This window comes from Anolis sagrei, chromosome 6 (genome assembly GCF_037176765.1).
Source record: "Anolis sagrei isolate rAnoSag1 chromosome 6, rAnoSag1.mat, whole genome shotgun sequence".
Lineage (NCBI taxonomy): Eukaryota > Metazoa > Chordata > Lepidosauria > Squamata > Dactyloidae > Anolis > Anolis sagrei.
Genome location: NC_090026.1, coordinates 63,307,584 through 63,326,563, shown reverse-complemented (window position 1 = coordinate 63,326,563; position 18,980 = coordinate 63,307,584). Strand labels below are relative to the sequence as shown.

At 40.7% G+C, this 18,980-nt stretch overlaps 1 protein-coding gene across 5 annotated transcripts in view; it reads right to left on the bottom strand.

Annotated features, from left to right (window-relative positions):
- EZH2 (enhancer of zeste 2 polycomb repressive complex 2 subunit) overlaps window positions 1-18,980 on the bottom strand; it is a 106,629-nt gene that overhangs the window by 63,256 nt on the left and 24,393 nt on the right. For 3 of the 5 annotated variants that reach the window (XM_060781548.2, XM_067470160.1, XM_067470162.1), the window contains exons 2-5: window positions 16,695-16,818; window positions 7,072-7,200; window positions 1,832-1,948; window positions 465-585 (exon numbers count right to left, since the gene is read on the bottom strand). In XM_060781548.2, coding sequence (XP_060637531.2) covers window positions 465-585; window positions 1,832-1,948; window positions 7,072-7,200; window positions 16,695-16,811 — 484 coding nt within the window. In that variant the 5' untranslated portion in view covers window positions 16,812-16,818. The remainder of the gene's footprint in view (window positions 1-464; window positions 586-1,831; window positions 1,949-7,071; window positions 7,201-16,694; window positions 16,819-18,980) is intronic. The other 2 variants (XM_067470161.1, XM_067470163.1) reach the window with 1 other exon arrangement.

Here is an 18,980-nt window from a genome sequence, read left to right as displayed (position 1 = left end):
GTTAGCAGAAGCTGGGACGGACAGTGGAAGCTCACGTCGCTCCCCGGATTCGAACCTGCGACCTTTTGGTCAACAAGCTCAGCAGTTCAGTGCTTAAACCCACTGCGCCACCGGGGGCTCAAACCAATAATACAAAGAGCAAAATATCCTGTATTCCCCATATGATCCTCAATTTACAATTACGTCATAACAAATATCTAATTGTGGACTGATACAGAAGTATATATTGTATGCTCAACTGAACCCAAAATGACTTCTGACTTTACATAAAAACAAAGGAAACATATGTCCCACTGGTATCCTGTATTCCCCATATTTCTGCTACTTGAAGCTATCTGAAAAACCAGACAAAAAATGAAAGTAGCATTATTTTGTTTCATGAAGAATGGGAAGAACCATGTAATTCAGTAAAATAATTATTACCTCAAAAACAGTATCAACTATGTGCAAACCATGTAACTTACCTCTGTCACCATGCACCTTCCCATCATAGTTTTTTATTAGTTCTTCAATAAATGTTCCATCCTGGTCAAGTACTTCATCCCCCATGTAAGGAATGTTATGTAAAACTGTCTCATCTTCTACCTAGCCACAAAATAAGAAATAGGTTTTAAAATGAAATTTTTCTACCAAAAATATTAAATAATCCTTCGTAGATAAAGCACATTCTTTCATCTTATCCTGGTATTCAAAATACAAATGCGCCTGTTTCCTAGTATAGTATAGTAAAAATAGTATAGAGAAAAAAAATCTAACAGACATACATATATAATTTTCCTTTGTCACTTCCAGATCGCTACCTGTGGTATTAACTCTTTTTCTACAAATTCTTACTAAGTATGTCACCTTACGTGTGTCTATAACCATAACCGAGACAATTCTCTATACTATTTTTAGAATAATTTGTATTTGTTCTTTTTCAAGAAATTTAATAAAGCAATCTGTTCTGTTTGTTCTTGATCTATTTTGGGCTAGTTTTTGGGTCAAAAGGTCCATGTTTATAACATCCATCGCTTTCTCAATCCAATTTCCTATTGTAGCTGTTTCTGCTGTTTTCCAAAGTCGCGCTATGAATATTCTAGATGCTGTTGTAAGATAAAATAAAATTATGTCCTCATTTTTGCTCAATTGGAAATCTGTGATGCCCAGTAAAAAATATTCCGGTTTGAACTCAAACTTTAAGTGCAAAATTTCTTCTATTTTTTATATATTTCAAACCACAACTTCTTGACCACCCTACATTCCCACCACATGTGCATAAATGAGTCTATATTTCTCACATCTCCAGCAAAACTTACTGATCTTCCCCTTACTGTACTTATATATTTTATATGGAGTTAGATACCACATGTATAACTTCTTGGACCAATTTTCTTTTATTTCTACAGCATAGGCGTATTTCAGTTTTTTCGTCCAAGTTTCCTCCCATTTCTCTAACCCAATTGTATGCCCAACTGCCTTTGCCCATTTAATCATAACTTCTTTAATTTGTTCTGTTTCTGTTGCCCATTGTAATATTTGTTGATGAATATTCCCATTATTTAGTATACCAAAAACAGTTCTAATTACTTCGTATTATTTAGGCATTGTTTCTATACACATTGTAATGTAAAAATTCAGCATTATTTTCACACAAGTTTTGTTACAATTCAGGCAAAATTAATTTTACCATACACCAATACACAACAAAGACTGTCACGCCTTTTAGCAACATAGTAGAAATGTCAAAATTACTACGCAATGAAAGTACAGAATGATATAATTTAGCTACAGTGTCCTGCAGTGTTCCTCCATTGATTTCTATTTCAATAGGCTTCTATGTCTCACTTACCATAAAATTCTGCTGAAGGGGGGACCAAGAATACATTATGGGTACAGAGGCAACAGCATTCAGAGTCTTGAGAGGGATTACTTGCTTTGGAAAATCCAAGTCACTGGTGACAGAACACTGAGATAAAAGATAACATTACACAACTGGTAGTAAATGATTTTTAAACATGAAAAAGAAGCAGCAATAGTGAAAAAAAAGTTATAATGAACAGTTTTAATACATAATAGTAAAAACAGATGTAAGAATAGTTAACCGGCCTTTGCTTCCCAGCAGACATGTTTAGGAGAGATTCCTGCCTTATTTCTCAGTTTCTTTCTATCCACTACAGCAGCAAGAGAAACACACACTTCCATGTTTCTTCAGAAATTTCTTTTTGTTTTCCACTCAGTATTAAACTCAGAATTGTCTCTGTTTCACTATTTTTGCTTGTGCCAATTTCAGATCACCTTTTCACAGCCTATGGATCTACTTTTAAGAAAGTGCCACATGACTCGGGACCAAGATCACTGACCATTAGCAACACAATTAGGAGCCCCCGGTGGCGAAGTGGGTTAAACCCTTGTGCCGCAGGACTGAAGACCAACAGGTCGCAGGTTCAAATCTGGGGAGAGCGAGGATGAGCTCCCTCTATCAGCTCCAGCTCCTCATGCAGGGACATAGGAGAAGCCTCCCACAAAGATGGTAACAATTCAAAACATCCAGGTATCCCCTGGGCAATGTCCTTGCAGACAGCCAATTCTCTCACATCAGAAGCGACTTGTAGTTTCTCAAGTCGCTCCTGACATGACAAAAAAAGCAACACAATTCATGTACTGTCCTCGATTCACAAGATTTATGACTTCACAACTGCATTTCCATTTATGAACCCACATGATCTCTTCGGTCTTCCAGAGAGGCTCTTCTCTCGCTCCCGCCTGCATCACAAGTGCGACTTGCGGGGACGAGAGAGAGAGCCTTCTCTGTGGTGGCCCCACAACTCTGGAACTCACTTCCCAAAGACATTAGGCAAGCCCCTACGCTGGCAATCTTCAGGAAGAATCTGAAAACTTGGTTATTCCATTGTGCTTTCAGTGATTGAACGTAAGGTACTTCCTGACCAAAAACTTTTTACTAAATGACATCAGTAGCACTTTATTTATGGTTCGTGCAATTAAATCCTTCCTCATCCCCGGACCCCCCTCCCGATGTTTGACGTTGTCCTTTGTCCCAGTGTTTTAAATTTTTATAATTTTATCCTGAATCTGGCCCTGCCCAATGAAATCTTTTGTGTTTTAATGTCTGATTTTATATAGTTGTGTTGCTATTATTTTGTTTTGCATTTATGTATTTTATTTTTTGGTTTTATTATGTTCTCGTATTATATTGTTGTGTAATGTACTGATGGGCGTGGCCTCATGTAAACCGCACCGAGTCCCCTTTGGGGAGATGGAGTGGGGTATAAATAAAGTATTATTATTATTATTATTATTATTATTATTATTACCTTTAAGCATATACAGAAGGAACCCCCAAATGCAGAATTCTTGACTCCCAAGATAAACCCTCAGCTAGGAGATAGGGGTTATTTGATGGAAGCACAAGCTGGGGATTTAAAATCTTGGGGGGGGGGGGTGACACCTGTTTAGGTCAACCAGACCGAAAGCAACTCCAATTAAGGATTCACAACTTGATTAATAGGACTTTTGGTGGTCCTTCTGAAAGACAAAGAAGGAAGAATCCCCCATCAAGATGGAGATTCTTAATGTTTAAGTAAAACTAATTGAACCCATGAATTCCTGATGTTTGCTATGTCTCTTCCACTAAAATTTGAGCAGAATAGGAATTTGAGCAGAATATAGCTCAAATTTGATGTCAAAATTAATTGGCAATTTTGAACAAAAAAAGAATTAAACTCAAAACTTTTTAGACTTAAGACTTTAAAAGTTAAATAATCAAAAAATGGAGTTTAATGCTGGAGTTTAAAAATGCTATTTCTAGGAAATCTTCTGAATGTATGAAATAGAGATCCTATTAGTGAAATTAAAGTGGCTGTTCCTGAGATGTCTTATCAGATTACTGATATGAAATACTTATAAATAACAGTAGTCTGAGATTAGAACAGAAAAGAGAACGGAAACTGGAGATGCAATGACCAGACGTATTAGTAAAAGTACTGCTTTTAAACTACTGAGACAGTTTCAGGAGATCACTAGAACATAACTATATTATATAAAAATTAGCAGAATATTTCTGACAATATTAAGGGAATTGCATGTTTACTGTGTTGAAAAGACAGGCTAAAGTTATATTGTTTGATCTGACATCCAAATAGAGCCAGATTATTATCTGTTCCAGAAGAAGTGATAGATTTGAACAGACAATTTAGTATTTCTTCAGAGCAGCCTGAATTAGATTTATACATGCAGAACTCTGCCTATTCACAGAGGAAATGTGATCATCTACTTCACAAAGAAAAATATTAGATACCAAAACTGAGTATATATGTGTGAATTCTCCTTCCTAGGAGTAGATTCCAGCCCAGTTTACCTGTCCGAACAGATTCTCCCCTACGAACCATCAAGGTTGTTAAGATCTTCTGGAGGGGCCCTGCTCTCGGTGCCACCACCTTCGCAATCATGTCTGGTGGGGACGAGAGACAGGGCCTTCTCGGTGGTGGCCCTCGGCTGTCTAACTCTCTCCCGATAGAGATCAGATCTGCCCCCTCCCTCCAGACTTTCGGAAAGATGGTAAAATCTTGTCTCTGGAACTTAGCATTCTCAGATTGATGATCGAATCAATAACTGTTGACCACAAGGCGGATGGTGGTGAATTTGTGATTTACCTTTACGAATTGGCTTTATGTAATTCTTGATCTGTATTTTAATGTGTTTTAATGTATTAATGTACTATGATGTTATTATACTTTAGTTTATTTGTATATTGATTCTCTGTTGTTAGCCAGCCTGAGTCCCTCCTCGGAGGTCGAGAAGACCAAGTTATAAAAGCTCTAAATAAAAAAATAAATAAATTTCTTCTGCTTCCTGTTGTCTCACCCCCATTTGCCAATTTTTTATATCATAAACAAAAAAAAGTTTGCAACTAAACCTGGAAAGTGGTTCTCTTTTAAGGTGAAAGGATAAATAAATTTGTAACTAAGATTAAGAAGGGAAGCCAGTATTTAGTAGACAACATGAAACATTTAAAACGTCTGAAGAATACTACATATGTGAAGGGGAAAGGGGGTGGGAAAGGTTCTAGAAGTGGAAACATATCTGAACAACCTCCAACCAGATTGAGGGCCCTGTCTGCTTACAATAATAATAATAATAATAATAATAATAATAATACTTTATTTATACCTCGCCACCATCTCCCCAAGGGGACTCGGGGCGGCTTACATGAGGCCAAGCCCAACAACACATCAGTAAAAACAAAACAGCAAGCAAATAAAACAGTACAATTAATATAACTTACATATAAACAATAACACAGAGAATTTAAAACCTTATGGCCAGGCCAGATGTAATTTTTTAAAAATAAACACTGGGTGTGAACAGAGGTAGGATGTATCTAAGCAGGAGGGTTTTAAAAGATAATGTAGGGAGACCAACCCAACGAGTAGTAAAGTGCTTCTGAGGACAATTGCAGGGAATTGGACAATTGCAGACAATTGTGTGACCGCACTGATTGCTCCATTCCTAATAGTCTCCCCATGAGATCATGAGGACGTCATGAGAAGACCGTTAGGAATGGAGCAATCAGTACAAGTAAGCAGACAGAGAGCAGTTTTGCCCAGTCACTGAGTAGCAAGGTATTTGAAATCTATGACAAACAATTTTTGGACTATTGATTCTGTAGAAATGCTAACAGATCCAGTAAATTGTTTGATTTTAACTAAGAAGAGGAAGTAAAAGGAGAGAGGAGAAGCATAAACCACTTTAATTAGCCAGAGAAACAAATCAAAAAGTTTATTAATAACTGGAATATGGATGGTTGGTGAAGAAACAAATTTCGTTTGAGAAAGTGAAGAACACTTCAATTGTTTGGATGTTGGATGATAAGATAAAGGAATGCTTACTTGTCCTGATCGGGTTGCTATGGTACCCCTGATCCGGTTGCTATGGATTGAGTTAAATAATAGCTTGTTGGAATCCTACCATCTAGGTCACATGTGTCAAATGCAAGGCCCACCATATCATTTTATATGGTCCACAAAGCTTTCAGTGCCAGGGCAACACAGGTCGCTTACCTGTAAGTGGTAATTTTGTTTTATGTGGGGGGAAAGAAATGCCACACTGCAAGCAAGAATTTCTTCCAAGTGGCTTACAAAATTCTCTTCTGCTGATACTGAGAAGTCATGCTCCACATCCCCCTCTTAGTCTCCAGAAACTGAACGATTATCTAGCTCAGTGGTTCTCAAACCTATGGGTCCCCAGATGTTTCAGCCTTCAACTCCAAGAAATCCTAACAGCTAGTAAACTGACTGGGATTTCTGGGAGTTGGAGGCCAAAACATGTTGAGAACCACTGATCTAGTTCTTTGTGAAGAATGTGATAGTAGTAATCATCCATAGGTTAGAAAGTTGCTTTTCTACCTCTCTCTGATAAGAGCAAGAGTAAAATTATGCAAAACAGATCTATATATTTCACATTAAGATAAGGCGAAAGACCTCAAACTGACAATCAGTTGAGACAAGGAATTATATTTTGTAGTTCGAACTTTCCCAATTGACTCAGGTGGGATCTACTTTGGGGTAGATTATATGAGTACATTGCCAGATAATCTGGGATCAGATCCTGGGATATAGGGCAGTGCAGATACAGCCTCACTCTAATGTGAAACAGGACATGGATGAAGTTGCGATGAAGTTAATCTCTTTGTCACAACTATGAACAAAGACTACGTCACACTTCTCTCCACCAAGACCATTCACTTCAATAATTCACATACATTTGCCTATTTATTGAATAGGATAGCAAATCAGCAGTCAAGGTTTATCTTAAGAGCAGGGCTTTGTCAGTTTCTGTCAAAGTTCATGCTAGAAGAGCAGATAAAAAATGTTGCTGCTGCTGAGTTAAGTAAGTTGCCATCACTGGTGTTTGCAAACACAAAAAGGTGACTATGGAAAAGGGAGTTAGTCTTGGAGCTAGGCTGAGAGGGAACCCAATCTCAAACATTTTTTTTTATTTTTCAAATATCGAAGCTACATCTTTTAAAATCCATTTGCAGCTGGATTTCTACAGCACATCACGTTAACCAACCTCCCTGGTCCCACGCAATGAGCTCACAGAAGTCATGATGTGTACAGGTTGTATCCGGCGTTGTTTCCATTCTTGATTTAAGATTTCTGTTCTTTCTTGTATCTTCTGACGGTTAGAATTAAACATACTCTGAAAATAAAGTTTGAAAACCGGAATTTAGATTATGATCCACACACTTTTATCGAGTAATTTAGTTATCATCAAAAAATATCCATCTGACTGTGGAAGACTATACTCTATTTATTTATTTATTTATTTATTTATTTATTTATGCGCTTGTATACCGCTAATATCTCAGCCTAAGTCGGCGACTCATTGCGGTTTACAACAACTAAAAAGTTAAAAACAATTAAAAGACAGTATTCAATTTAAAACATGAAACACATATACAATACAAATTATTGGGCCACCAATAATAATCCCATGCATCTCGTAACTAAAATCACAATCCAAAATTCGTCGTCCATGATTACCAGTCCTTTAGTCACCAAAATTCGTTGCAACGGATTAACCGAATGCTTGTTTAAACATCCATGTCTTCAGTCTCTTCCGAAACACCATCAGCGAGGAGGCTGATCGTACCTCTATAGGGAGGGGGTTCCAAAGCCGAGGGGCCACCACAGAGAAGGCCCTGTCTCTAGTTCCCGCCAGCCGCACTTGTGAAGCCGGCGGGATAGAGAGCAGGGACTCTCCAGAAGATCTTAGGGTCCTGGTGGGCTGATAGGCTGAGATACGTTCGGATAGATAAGTTGGGCCAGAACCGTTTAGGGCTTTAAAGGCCAACGCCAGCACTTTGAATTGAGCCCGGTAGCATATCGGCAGCCAGTGGAGCTGGTGCAGCAGAGGAGTTGTGTGCTCCCTGCGCCCCGCTCCTGTTAGTATCATGGCTGCCGCCCGTTGGACTAATTGGAGCTTCCGGGCTGTCTTCAAAGGCAACCCCACGTAGAGAGCGTTGCAGTAGTCAAAGCGGGATGTAACCAGAGCGTGGACTACCGTAGCTAAGTCAGACTTCCCAAGGTACGGTCGCAGTTGGCGCACAAGTTTTAACTGTGCGAATGCTCCCCTGGTCACCGCCGAAACCTGGGGTTCCAGGCTCAGCGATGAGTCCAGGATCACACCCAAACTGCGAACCTGCGTCTTCAGGGGGAGTGCGACCCCGTCTAACACAGGCTGTAACCCTATACCCTGTTCGGCCTTGCGACTAACCAGGAGTACCTCTGTCTTGTCTGGATTCAATTTCAATTTGTTCGCCCCCATCCAGACCGTCACAGCGGCCAAGCACCGGTTCAGGACCTCGACAGCCTCCTTAGTAGCAGGTGGAAAGGAGTGACAGAGTTGAACATCATCTGCGTACAGATGACATCGCAATCCGAAACTCCGGATGATCTCGCCCAGCGGCTTCATGTAGATGTTAAACAACATGGGAGACAGTATTGAACCCTGAGGAACCCCACAAGACAAAGGTTGTGGGGTTGAACAGGAGTCTCCCAGTAACACCTTCTGAGACCGACCCTCGAGGAATGAGCGAAGCCACTGCAGAACAGTACCTCCAAGACCCATCCCCGCGAGGCGTCCCAGAAGGATACCGTGGTCGACGGTATCGAAGGCCGCTGAGAGGTCCAGCAGCACCAACAGGGACACACTCCCCCTGTCGAGCTCCCGACGCAGATCATCCACTAAGGCGACCAAAGCTGTCTCAGTACCATGCCCCGGCCTAAAGCCAGACTGTGCCGGATCCAGATAATCCGTGTCTACCAAGAATGCCTGGAGTTGTGAGGCCACCACACGTTCCATGACTTTGCCCAAAAAGGGGAGATTGGAAACAGGCCGATAGTTGACGAATTGAGTGGGGTCCAGTGATGGTTTCTTCAACAGCGGTTTTATCACAGCTTGCTTTAAGCTGGCTGGAATTTTGCCCTCCCGAAGGGAGGCATTAACCACCACCTTCACCCACTCGGCCAATCCCCCTCTGGCCTCCTTTAGAAGCCAGGATGGGCAGGGGTCTAGGATGCATGTGGTAGCTCTCATTTCTCCAAGCACCTTGTCCACATCCTCGGATTGAACCAATTGAAATGAATCCATCAAAACTGGACAAGCAGATGCTCGTGTTACATCCTCAGATACTGCCGTTAATATGGTATCCATATTAACGGATATATATGTGCATATATGTACAGATTATACAGATTTCATTAAAATTAACAGCAGACAAGGATATTTATAATATACTTTTGCAATTCTTCTATTGTAATCCACAATATAGATTTTAGGAGGCTCAAAAATAAGTTTTTTATGCATAACTAATTCTTCAACCGTACTTGGTATCCACTGGAGTTTGGTTTCAGATCTCCTGGGGATAACAAAATCCATGGATGCTCAAGTTCTATTGATCTGAAACTTTACTTTGCTGCTTGCTATTTCGTTCGGATAAAAGACTGGGTTTTCTTGAGTAATACTAGGATGTTGGCACTGGAAGGACATGATCTGAGAAATGATTACATGTAGTATGACAAAGTGAATGTGGATTTTAAAAATCATTATGTTAGATGCGCTCTATTACAAATATGGGAGATTAAATTAATCTTATGCCCAAAGATGCCAATGTGGGTACCTGCGCAAGAAGCATTTTACAGAAAAGACACAAGGCAAGAAGAAATGGTTATTTATTTATTTATTTTGCGCATTTCTACCCCGCCCTTCTCAACCCCCGAGGGGGGACTCAGGGCGGCTTACAAAAGGCACAATTCGATGACAACACAAACAATAAGATAAAAACATATATCAACAGCAATTATAAAACAATTAAAACAATCAATTATACATCACAATCCATAAACTTATCAAGATCTAGAAACTGTACAAGGAGATTATAGGATGAAAACAAAAGAACAATTGACTGCAAGGGGTTTTGGTTTTCAGTGGTTTTCTTATTTTGTCATGACAAAGTGGGAACAAAATTTTGGGCATAATATATTGTTGGACCAATGGGAGAAAATGTGGAACAAGGGGTTAAAAATGTTATGTTATATTATAATTTGAAATATAGTTTTTATAAAATGATTATCGATGTTACACGACTCCTGAAAAACTTTCTAAGATTCTAAAGAGGTTTCCAATACTTGCTGGAAATGTAAACAGCAAGTGGGTTTCTTCTACCATATGTGGTAGGCATGTAAATGTGTCAAGAAATAATGGATTCAAATAAATAAGGTAATCCAGAAAGATTTGGGGGAAAATATCCAGTTAAATCCTGAGACTTTTCTACTTTGTCTGAATAATACAAATGATTATGATAAACAGTTGCAATACATGACCACTGCTTGCTTTACGAGCAGATATGGAAGAGCTCAAAGACACCAACAACAGAGGATTAGATGATAAAAATGATGCACTTACCCAAGATGGGCACATTAGCATGTTTACTAAAGAAGGGACACTGCGAAAAAATTGAAAGACTGGAAAGTTTGTATTCACTTTTTGCATGAGGAAGAGAAGCACTTGCCAATTTTAAGTTTTGAAGAATAATTTGAAAGGGGGGGGGGAGGTGTTCGAAAAGAGGAGTCAACATTGGGGAGCCTAGAGGGTGAAGCTTATGTTTTTGTTTTTCTTTTAACCAACTGAGAATACATCGGAGGTCATCTTTTTTTTAAACTTTTTTGGCATTGTTTGTGTTTTTGCTTGTATTTCTTTTCTTTATTCACTTTTTTATACTTTCAATGTAACTTTTAAAAAGAATCCAGTGATCAAAAGGTTTGGACATTTCTTCAGAGAACTATTAATAGGTTTTATACTGGCTTTGAGGCAGAAAGGGAGGTCGAAATCCTTCAAGAAATAACCCACCACCCATACAAAAAGACTAAAAATGTGACTATTTCCTGTGTTGGTCAATGACCGAAATAAATGATTTGATTGATTTGACTGAATCATGTCCCCAATATTCATAACTGTTAAATAAACTCAGGAAAAAACAGAGGTAGCTCATGTTATTCAAGACAGAAGAAGAAACTAGATAACTACTGTGAACAGGAAATGCTGAAGATTCAAACCTCACTCCGGAATCTAGTCCATGTAAGGAGTGCAAGGCTATTAGAATTGCACTGAACGGTCAAGCGCATGTATGCAAAATGTCACTGCATCTTGTTTATAATTGCTGTATACTATAAAACATACAAAGCGCATAACTAAAAAGTATCTGTAGTTAAAATGTGTTATAGTGAAGACATGTGAAAGAAATATTCTGATACAAGTTGATGACAAACATCAACTTAGCAAAGAACAAACAAGATCAGGAAGAAGAAGGAACATATATAGTATCTTGTATCTCAAAACACAGGATCAAACCTGCATACAAATATAAACATCTACATGCTGAGAGTAGGCTGGGGAAGGTTTCACCCCATTACTGCAGAAAGTAATTAAACTGAGAAGCTTCTGTAGATATTGTTGGTGAAAATAAGGTTGATGTGATAATAAGTAAACAGTCATCAAGGTACAAGAAAAAAGACAAAGCCGTACAGTCATTATAGTCTCCACATCATGAGAGGCCAAATTGCAGAACTCAGAATCTGGTATAATCACAGCCTTGGGGTAACTAAAATAGGAAATATTCATATATTGATCTCTGCCGTCTATCAAAATGAACCAATCTCTGCAGCATTCAAGAAGTTTTGTGTAAAGTAACCTCTATGAAATTTCCCTTATGAAAAAACTGTTGATATCACAGAAACCTAAAATGGGAGAGTCCACCTTCCTTTCTGAAGATCATTAAATAAAGCTCATTCCCAGAAGGTACACATTCTGGAGAGAGGACAAGTCTTCTGTTACAGTAGAAGAGATGACCTAATGAAACCAATCATCCTGCATAATGGGAAAGGGGGAAATTTTGACATGTATAAATGATTATTATTACTAAGGCCTATGAAAACATCTGTGCAACAGTAAAATCTCTGTGAAAGTATGTATTCTTCTTGTCAAATGTCATAAACAAATCTCATTTTTGCCACAGGGGAAGGATGAAAGTTAGACTAATCATCCTGAAACACCTAGGTTGAAGATTGAGGTTGACGCCTGAGGTGAAATATGGGGTGAAGAACCATGTTCTTCTTTGTTATGGTGATGTATCAACATATCTGTGAGCTTAATGGCGTTTTTCATCAAGCAAAGTAAGGGCTTTGTGTATCAGATTCTCCTCTCTGCAAATTCTATAACATAGCCCTTTCTAAATAAGATGTCTGTTGTAATTCCAAGTAATAGAACAGCAGAAATTAGCCAGAGAGGGGACATGGAAGAACAAGCAGGAGAAGAGTAAAAAGCATTTTAGTCCAGACGGTTTTTCTTGAAAGGCTGTCAATACTGACCGCATTCAGGAAGCGGTGGAAGAGAAGGGCTAGATATTAGGCCTGTGCAATCAATGACAATAATGGTTCAATACTCATGGCTAAATTGGGGGTGAGGAGATTTGTTTCCAAAGTTTTTCTAAAATATTGTAAGGGGTCCGTATCATAACTATAACAATATAACAAAATTTTCCTTATTTTTCGTTAAGTACATAATTACACGGGGGGCTTCCTTGCTCCTTTCTCTCTCATTTTTAGAGCTGTTAGGATGAAACTTCGTACAATGGTAGAATACATTTACCTCTGTAACTCCCCCCCCCCCCCAAGTTTCAGAATGTTTCACATATCCACTGATTTTTGGGAATTTTAAAAAGATTTTATGAACAATATTTTTTAACTACAGAAAGCTATCTACTTGAAATTCTATTTTCAATGACACAACATAACCAGGGTATCATTCTTCCCAAGTTTCAGAAAGATTTGCACATCCACTGATTTTCAGGGAATTTTAACCAATATAAACTTAACACTACTATTTAACTGGAAAACCCTAGGGGCCATCCAGTCCAACCTCCTTCTGCCAGGCAGGAAAAGCACAGTCAAAGCACCCCAAGTGCTGCCCATCCAGCCTTTGAAATAAATAACAACAACAACAATAGGAAGCCTACTAGGTAAACTTTGAGTTATTGCCTGCCTCACAGGGTTGATTCAATTCTCAACAATCCCCTTTTATCTGAAAATTCTTTTAGAGAATGAACATGGGTTTTCCCCCACCAAAACTTTCAGGGAGGAGGAGACAGCAGCACAATCCAGGAAGCAGAATTCTGGGAAATGTTGTAAGGGAAGGCAAGGAGCTCTATGGCAAAGAATTCAAAATGCCCCACCCTAAACTACATTTCCCAAAATTCAGCTTGCTTCCCACGTTAAAGCCTCAATGTGAGTGTGGTCTCTGCCTGTCTCTCTCTGGGTCGGCCATGTGCTGGAGAGGGGCTTTGTTCTTGCCTGGCCATCCAGCTAGGCATCCCTCACTCCCAATCCTCCCCAAGGTCCCTACGCAGAAACCAAACCCAGTCCTGTTTGGGGTGAAGTAGCACCTGAGACAGAGACCTGGAGCCATTTACGAGAAATTACATAACTCTTCGGAAAGTCATAGTGTACTGAATTTTAAGTTTTTTGCATGGCCACCAATCCCATTTCTTAATATCTCTTTGTATGTACAAATCTTACGAAATAGATACAACAAGCGAATTACAAACCAAGTTTTGCACAGCCCTACTAGATATAGAACTTGTGGCATGTTTTTGGGCTAAACAATGGCTATGCACTTTGAGGGAGTCTGCTCATCCAAACCAAGATCTTCTTGGTTGCTGGAGTTAGGATGGAATGCCAAATTTGAAAACCATGGTTCGCATCTTCTGTTGTAACCTGTAATTGGTCACACTATTGAATAGGACACATTCATTAGACAACATATCCTCAACTGTGGCCCATTCTTGGGTCAACAAATCAGAACACCTCAGCCAGGAATACCATCTCAAAACCACTGCCCCAACAAGAATATTCAAATAATAATCAGCAAAATGGCAGGCAGAATATTTCTGTTAATAGCAAAGGACTGAGCCTCAACAGAAGAGCACTAATAAAGCAATCACCGCTATCAATGTGTTTGGCAAGGTATGTGTTATGAGAATACACACAGAATAGCTGGCAATTCAGAGAATGAGGGCAATAGAAGAGTAAAGCTGTTTAGACATCAATAATGTTTACCCTCTTTATCTGAGGGCAGAGAATTCACTTTCTGTAGTGATTTCTAATATGCAGCCACAACAATAAAAATAAGCATCGGAAGTTCCAACAGCTTGTCATAATCGACTTCAGTGATCCTGTGCAGAGAATCAATCTTCCTCAATATGGATGGATTTGTGGTTCAACCAAAATGAAAAAGCAATTTTAGCAGTGAGAGTAGGTGCAGTATCAAAGCAGGAGTTCAGATTCTGCTCTGAAGTCTTCAGTAGATTGGCCCACTGGCTCAAACTCCTGATGTTTCACTTGCAGATCCAACATCTGGACCACCAAGATCACCTGCTCTGCTGGGAATAATTATTCATATCCTCCCCACCCCCCAAAAAATAAGGCAGAACCCCTAACAAATAGCATGAATGAGGAGTCTAAATCTGAGTCCTCCAACATGGCCAAAGGATGTTGAGGCCAGGCAGCTAAATGGTGCCTCAATCCTAAGACTGAATCTCTGGAGGCATCGGTGGTGGTATGACATAGGGAGAAGTAGTATGGGTGGTCTTGTATGGCCAGGGTGCAATATATAAAACTGAACTCAAACAAGTGATCCTGTACAGGTAGCCATGCTAGGTCAGCAACAAGCAGCAAGACAGATGGTGCTAGAACATGACAGAGAAGTTACACATGTGCTTGTAAGAGGTAGACAACTGAGTCTAGGTGAAGAGGTTGGGGTACAGCCCAACCTCTTCACCTAGAGAATGATGAAAATGATGAATATCTCATAATGGTGATGAGGATAAGATTTCTGGACAATGTAATAGCCCTAATCAAAACTGTCATAGTAGACAGGATGTCTTTTATGTTCTTCCATTCGGACTTTGTACTGTTCCACATGCCTTCATATGGAGCAGTACGAAGTATGAAGTAGTACGGGACGTATCAGAATCCATATTTGGTAGATCTGCTGCCATGTCATCTGTTGTCTTCAATACTGATGGTCAACAGAATGGTGTTGAAAATGATAACATAAGGAAGATATTTTTCATGTTGTGGAACAAGATGCAGGAGACTCAAAATAATGTCAATGGTGAGCCAATGTCGGAGCCCACTATCAGAAGTAATTCCATCAATATAATGGAAGAGGACAATGCCTTATGTTGAAGTCGTGCACTTTTTGAAGACATGAGGTACATTACAAAGATCGAATGGAAGAACAGAGAATTGAGAATCATAATTCCCAAAAATAAAACAGAGGATGCATCAGATCGAAATGTGGAAATATGTATGTTTGTGATACAGCATAGGAAACCGCTCACCCATCTACACAATGGTAACCATCCAAAATTGTAAAGGTTGGATGTAGGAACTGACCACATAAGATCAAGGATAGGTTTCAACTTATCTTCCTCCTTGATGAGAAACATGACTGATAGCTTCCTTTGCAAGGAGGGTTCATACCTCATCCCAAAGAGTTACAGATGGGACTATGAAAAAAATGATAGTGGGGAGGGTTTCCTCCCTTCACAATGTTCCAAATGAGATGAAAGTGCTGTAGCTTGTCTGGAACAGGGGGGTAGAAGGTGTTGCTGTGGTCATCCTTGATCTTGTCAAACCTAACACTTGCCTGAATTAAGGGTTTCCCTATGAAACTGTTGTCAGTGTTAAGAGGTCAGAAGAGACTTCTTACCCATAGGGAATTGGGACTGAACTCTAGGTTGTGAGTGGAACAGAATGGGGCTGGAATGGCAATGGTATAGAGGTGTGTAACATGACAACTGGTACTTGGTGGAGGGATGCTGGTCAGAAGGAAACCTGAACTTCCTGGCTTCTTCCTCCCATCGCCTTTCTAAGTACAGGGCAACCGTGTCCCAAACGAGCTTTTGACAGATTCCCATACTCAACCCATAGTGGGAAGTCTTGGCCAGAAGAGACACAAACAAAAAAGCTTTGCATACAATGGAGCCCAATTTTTGCTCTCTCTATGTCCACAGGAATGGGGTGCTCCTTTTGTGTGGTTCAAGACTGTGCACAGTTATGCACAGCCCAAGTCAAACCACAGTCAGTCAGACCCGAGACTGAAGACACAGCGCCATAGTGACTGCTGCAGCAGCTGCTAAGAGCCTCTCCCATTATCACGAACTATCATTCCAGTGGCCACTAAGTCAACGGCTGTGAAGTCAGAAGGCTGCAACAGATAAGAGGCCACCAATCATAGTGGTATCTATGCCATTGTGTCCCAATCCCCACACATAAAACAAATTCACACACAAGTGTCTTCCAAGCAAACCAAAACCAATAAAAGTCTCGTGGCAATCAGCAAGTGGCAACAGCCCCTAGCTACAGACAGGCCCATAGGCAGTGAATATTCAGTTGTTCTAATCCACCACAAGGACTTACCTATAGAAGACAATTATAATCAGCACAAGTGATACCCTATGATGATGACAAAACCAGGACACAAAATTTAACTTAAACTTCTATCTGAAACAAATTCATATTAAACAAGAATGATCTTAATGTCTTATTATTGGGATCAGTTTTTGTAGTTACCTTTACTTCATCTGCTCGTCTGAACCTCTTGAGCTGTCTCAGCCGCATATATTCTGATTTTACGCGTTTTCGCCAGCAAATTGGTCCCTTCTCAGATTTCTTTCCAGTTTGACCCATGATTATCCTGAAAGAAAAGAACTTGGATATATGATCAAACACACTGAGCTCTGCCTGACTAAAAATGCCATCCTGGAAAAGAAACGAATTGTCTTAATTTTGCTTGAATCAACTAGGTTTACAATAAATGCTGAACTGTCATTCAACAACTTATTCACTGCATCTACTCTACTTGGAACTGGTACTGCCTTTTAACCAACGTGTGTCTGCATTTATCCATAATTACAGAGTCATTTTCCCTCACAGGAAGTTCAAATGAGAGGATGAGATCAAAAGACTCTCCTCCTGTAATTCTCCTAAGAAACAATTTAGATATCATTTGAACAAGAAGAGGTTAGCTGCTGCCACAAGATGAGGTATGTGAATCCATCATATTAAGACAGAGATAGCAAAAGCTCAGAAGCCTGTCCCAAATATACTTCATTGTGTGTGTATGTGCTTTCAAGTCACCTGTCAACTCCATCACTTCTTAAGCAAGAAGGTGATTTTGCCAGCTCTCTACTCTGAAATATAGCCCACAGCATCTGGTATTCACTGTTGGTTTCCATCCAATAACTAAACAGGATTGATCCTGCTTAACTTCCAAGAATAGATAATAAAAACTTAAGGAACAGTGACTTAATTTTCATTTTGTTTTGTGTTGCTGGATCAAGGATATTTAGTATAATGGAGAGCACCAAATAATTTGAGAAAAAAATCATCCCAGGCTTTTTTGGAGATTATTTGGTTATCCTAATGCAGGGGTCCCCAAACTACGGCCCGCGGGCCACTTCCGGCCCGCCAAGGGCCCTGATCCGGCCCGCGGAGGAGGAGCGCCCCCCCCCCACAGTGCCCCTCCTTTGGCTGGCTCACGCTATCTGTTAGGCCCGATGGACAGCGCGAGCCAGCCAAGGGAGGCTGCTCCGCATGGTCTACTCGCGCGTAAAGCACCTCGCGAAGTGCTTTACGCGCAAGTAGACCACGCGGAGCAGCCTCCCTTGGCAGGCTCATGTTGTCCATCGGGCCTGATGGAAAGCCTGAGCCAGCCAAGGGAGGCTGCTCCGCGTGGTCTACTTGCGTGTAAAGCACCTCGCGAGGTGCTTTACTCGCAAGTAAGCCGCGCGGGCCTGCTCCTCCCTTGGCAGGCTCGCGCTGTGCATCGGGCCTGAGCCAGGCAAGGGAGCCTGAGCCAGCCAAGGGAGGCTGCTCCGCGTGGTCTATTTGTGCGTAAAGCACCTCGCGAGGCGCTTTACCCGCAAGTAGACCACGCGGAGCAGCCTCCCTTACTCGCAAGTAAGCCGCGCGGGCCTGCTCCTCCCTTGGCAGGCTCACGCTGTCCATCGGGCCTGATGGACGGCCTGAGCCAGCCAAGGGAGGCTGCTCCGCGTGGTCTACTTGCGCGTAAAGCACCTCGCGAGGTGCTTTACTCCTAAGTAAGCCGCGCGGGCCTGCTCCTCCCTTGGCAGGCTCACGCTGTCCAAGGGAGGCTGCCCTGGTGCTCCATGCAGTCATGCTGGCCACATGACCTTGGAGGTGTCTACAGACAACGCTGGCTCTTCGACTTAGAAATCCAGATGAGCACCACACCCCAGAGTCAGACACGACTGGACTTCATGTCAGAGGAAAACCTTTAACCAGGAAAATCTTGGAAGATCCAGGGTGGGAGAAAGAACTCTTGTCTGTTGGAGGTAGGTATGAATGTTTCAATTGGCCACCTTGATTGCCATTTCATAGCCTGACAGTTTTTAGGGAGAATCCTTTGTTGAGAGGTGATTAGCTGGCCCTGATTGTTTCTTGTCTGGAGTTCCCCTGTGTTTGAGTATTGTTATTTATTTACAGTTATAATTTTAGATTTTGTTCAGACTAGAAATAGGAAGATTTCCCATTCTCTGCTCCTGGAATTGCTGCCTAAACAGGGCTAGAAAGAACCCCCTCTAAGGGTCCTTCCACACAGCAAAATAAGATATGTGCAATGTGCATAGGAATTTTTTAATTGATTTTTTTTAAAAAACTATAGTCCGGCCCTCCATCGGTCTGAGGGACAGTAAACTGGCCCCCGGTTTAAAAAGTTTGAGGACCCCTGTCCTAATGCATAACCTGCACTCAGGAAAGAATCAACCACTAGGACAGAATAATGAGAAACTAAGAGGTTTCCAGTTAACAAAGGAGTTAGGAAAAGCTATATTTTGT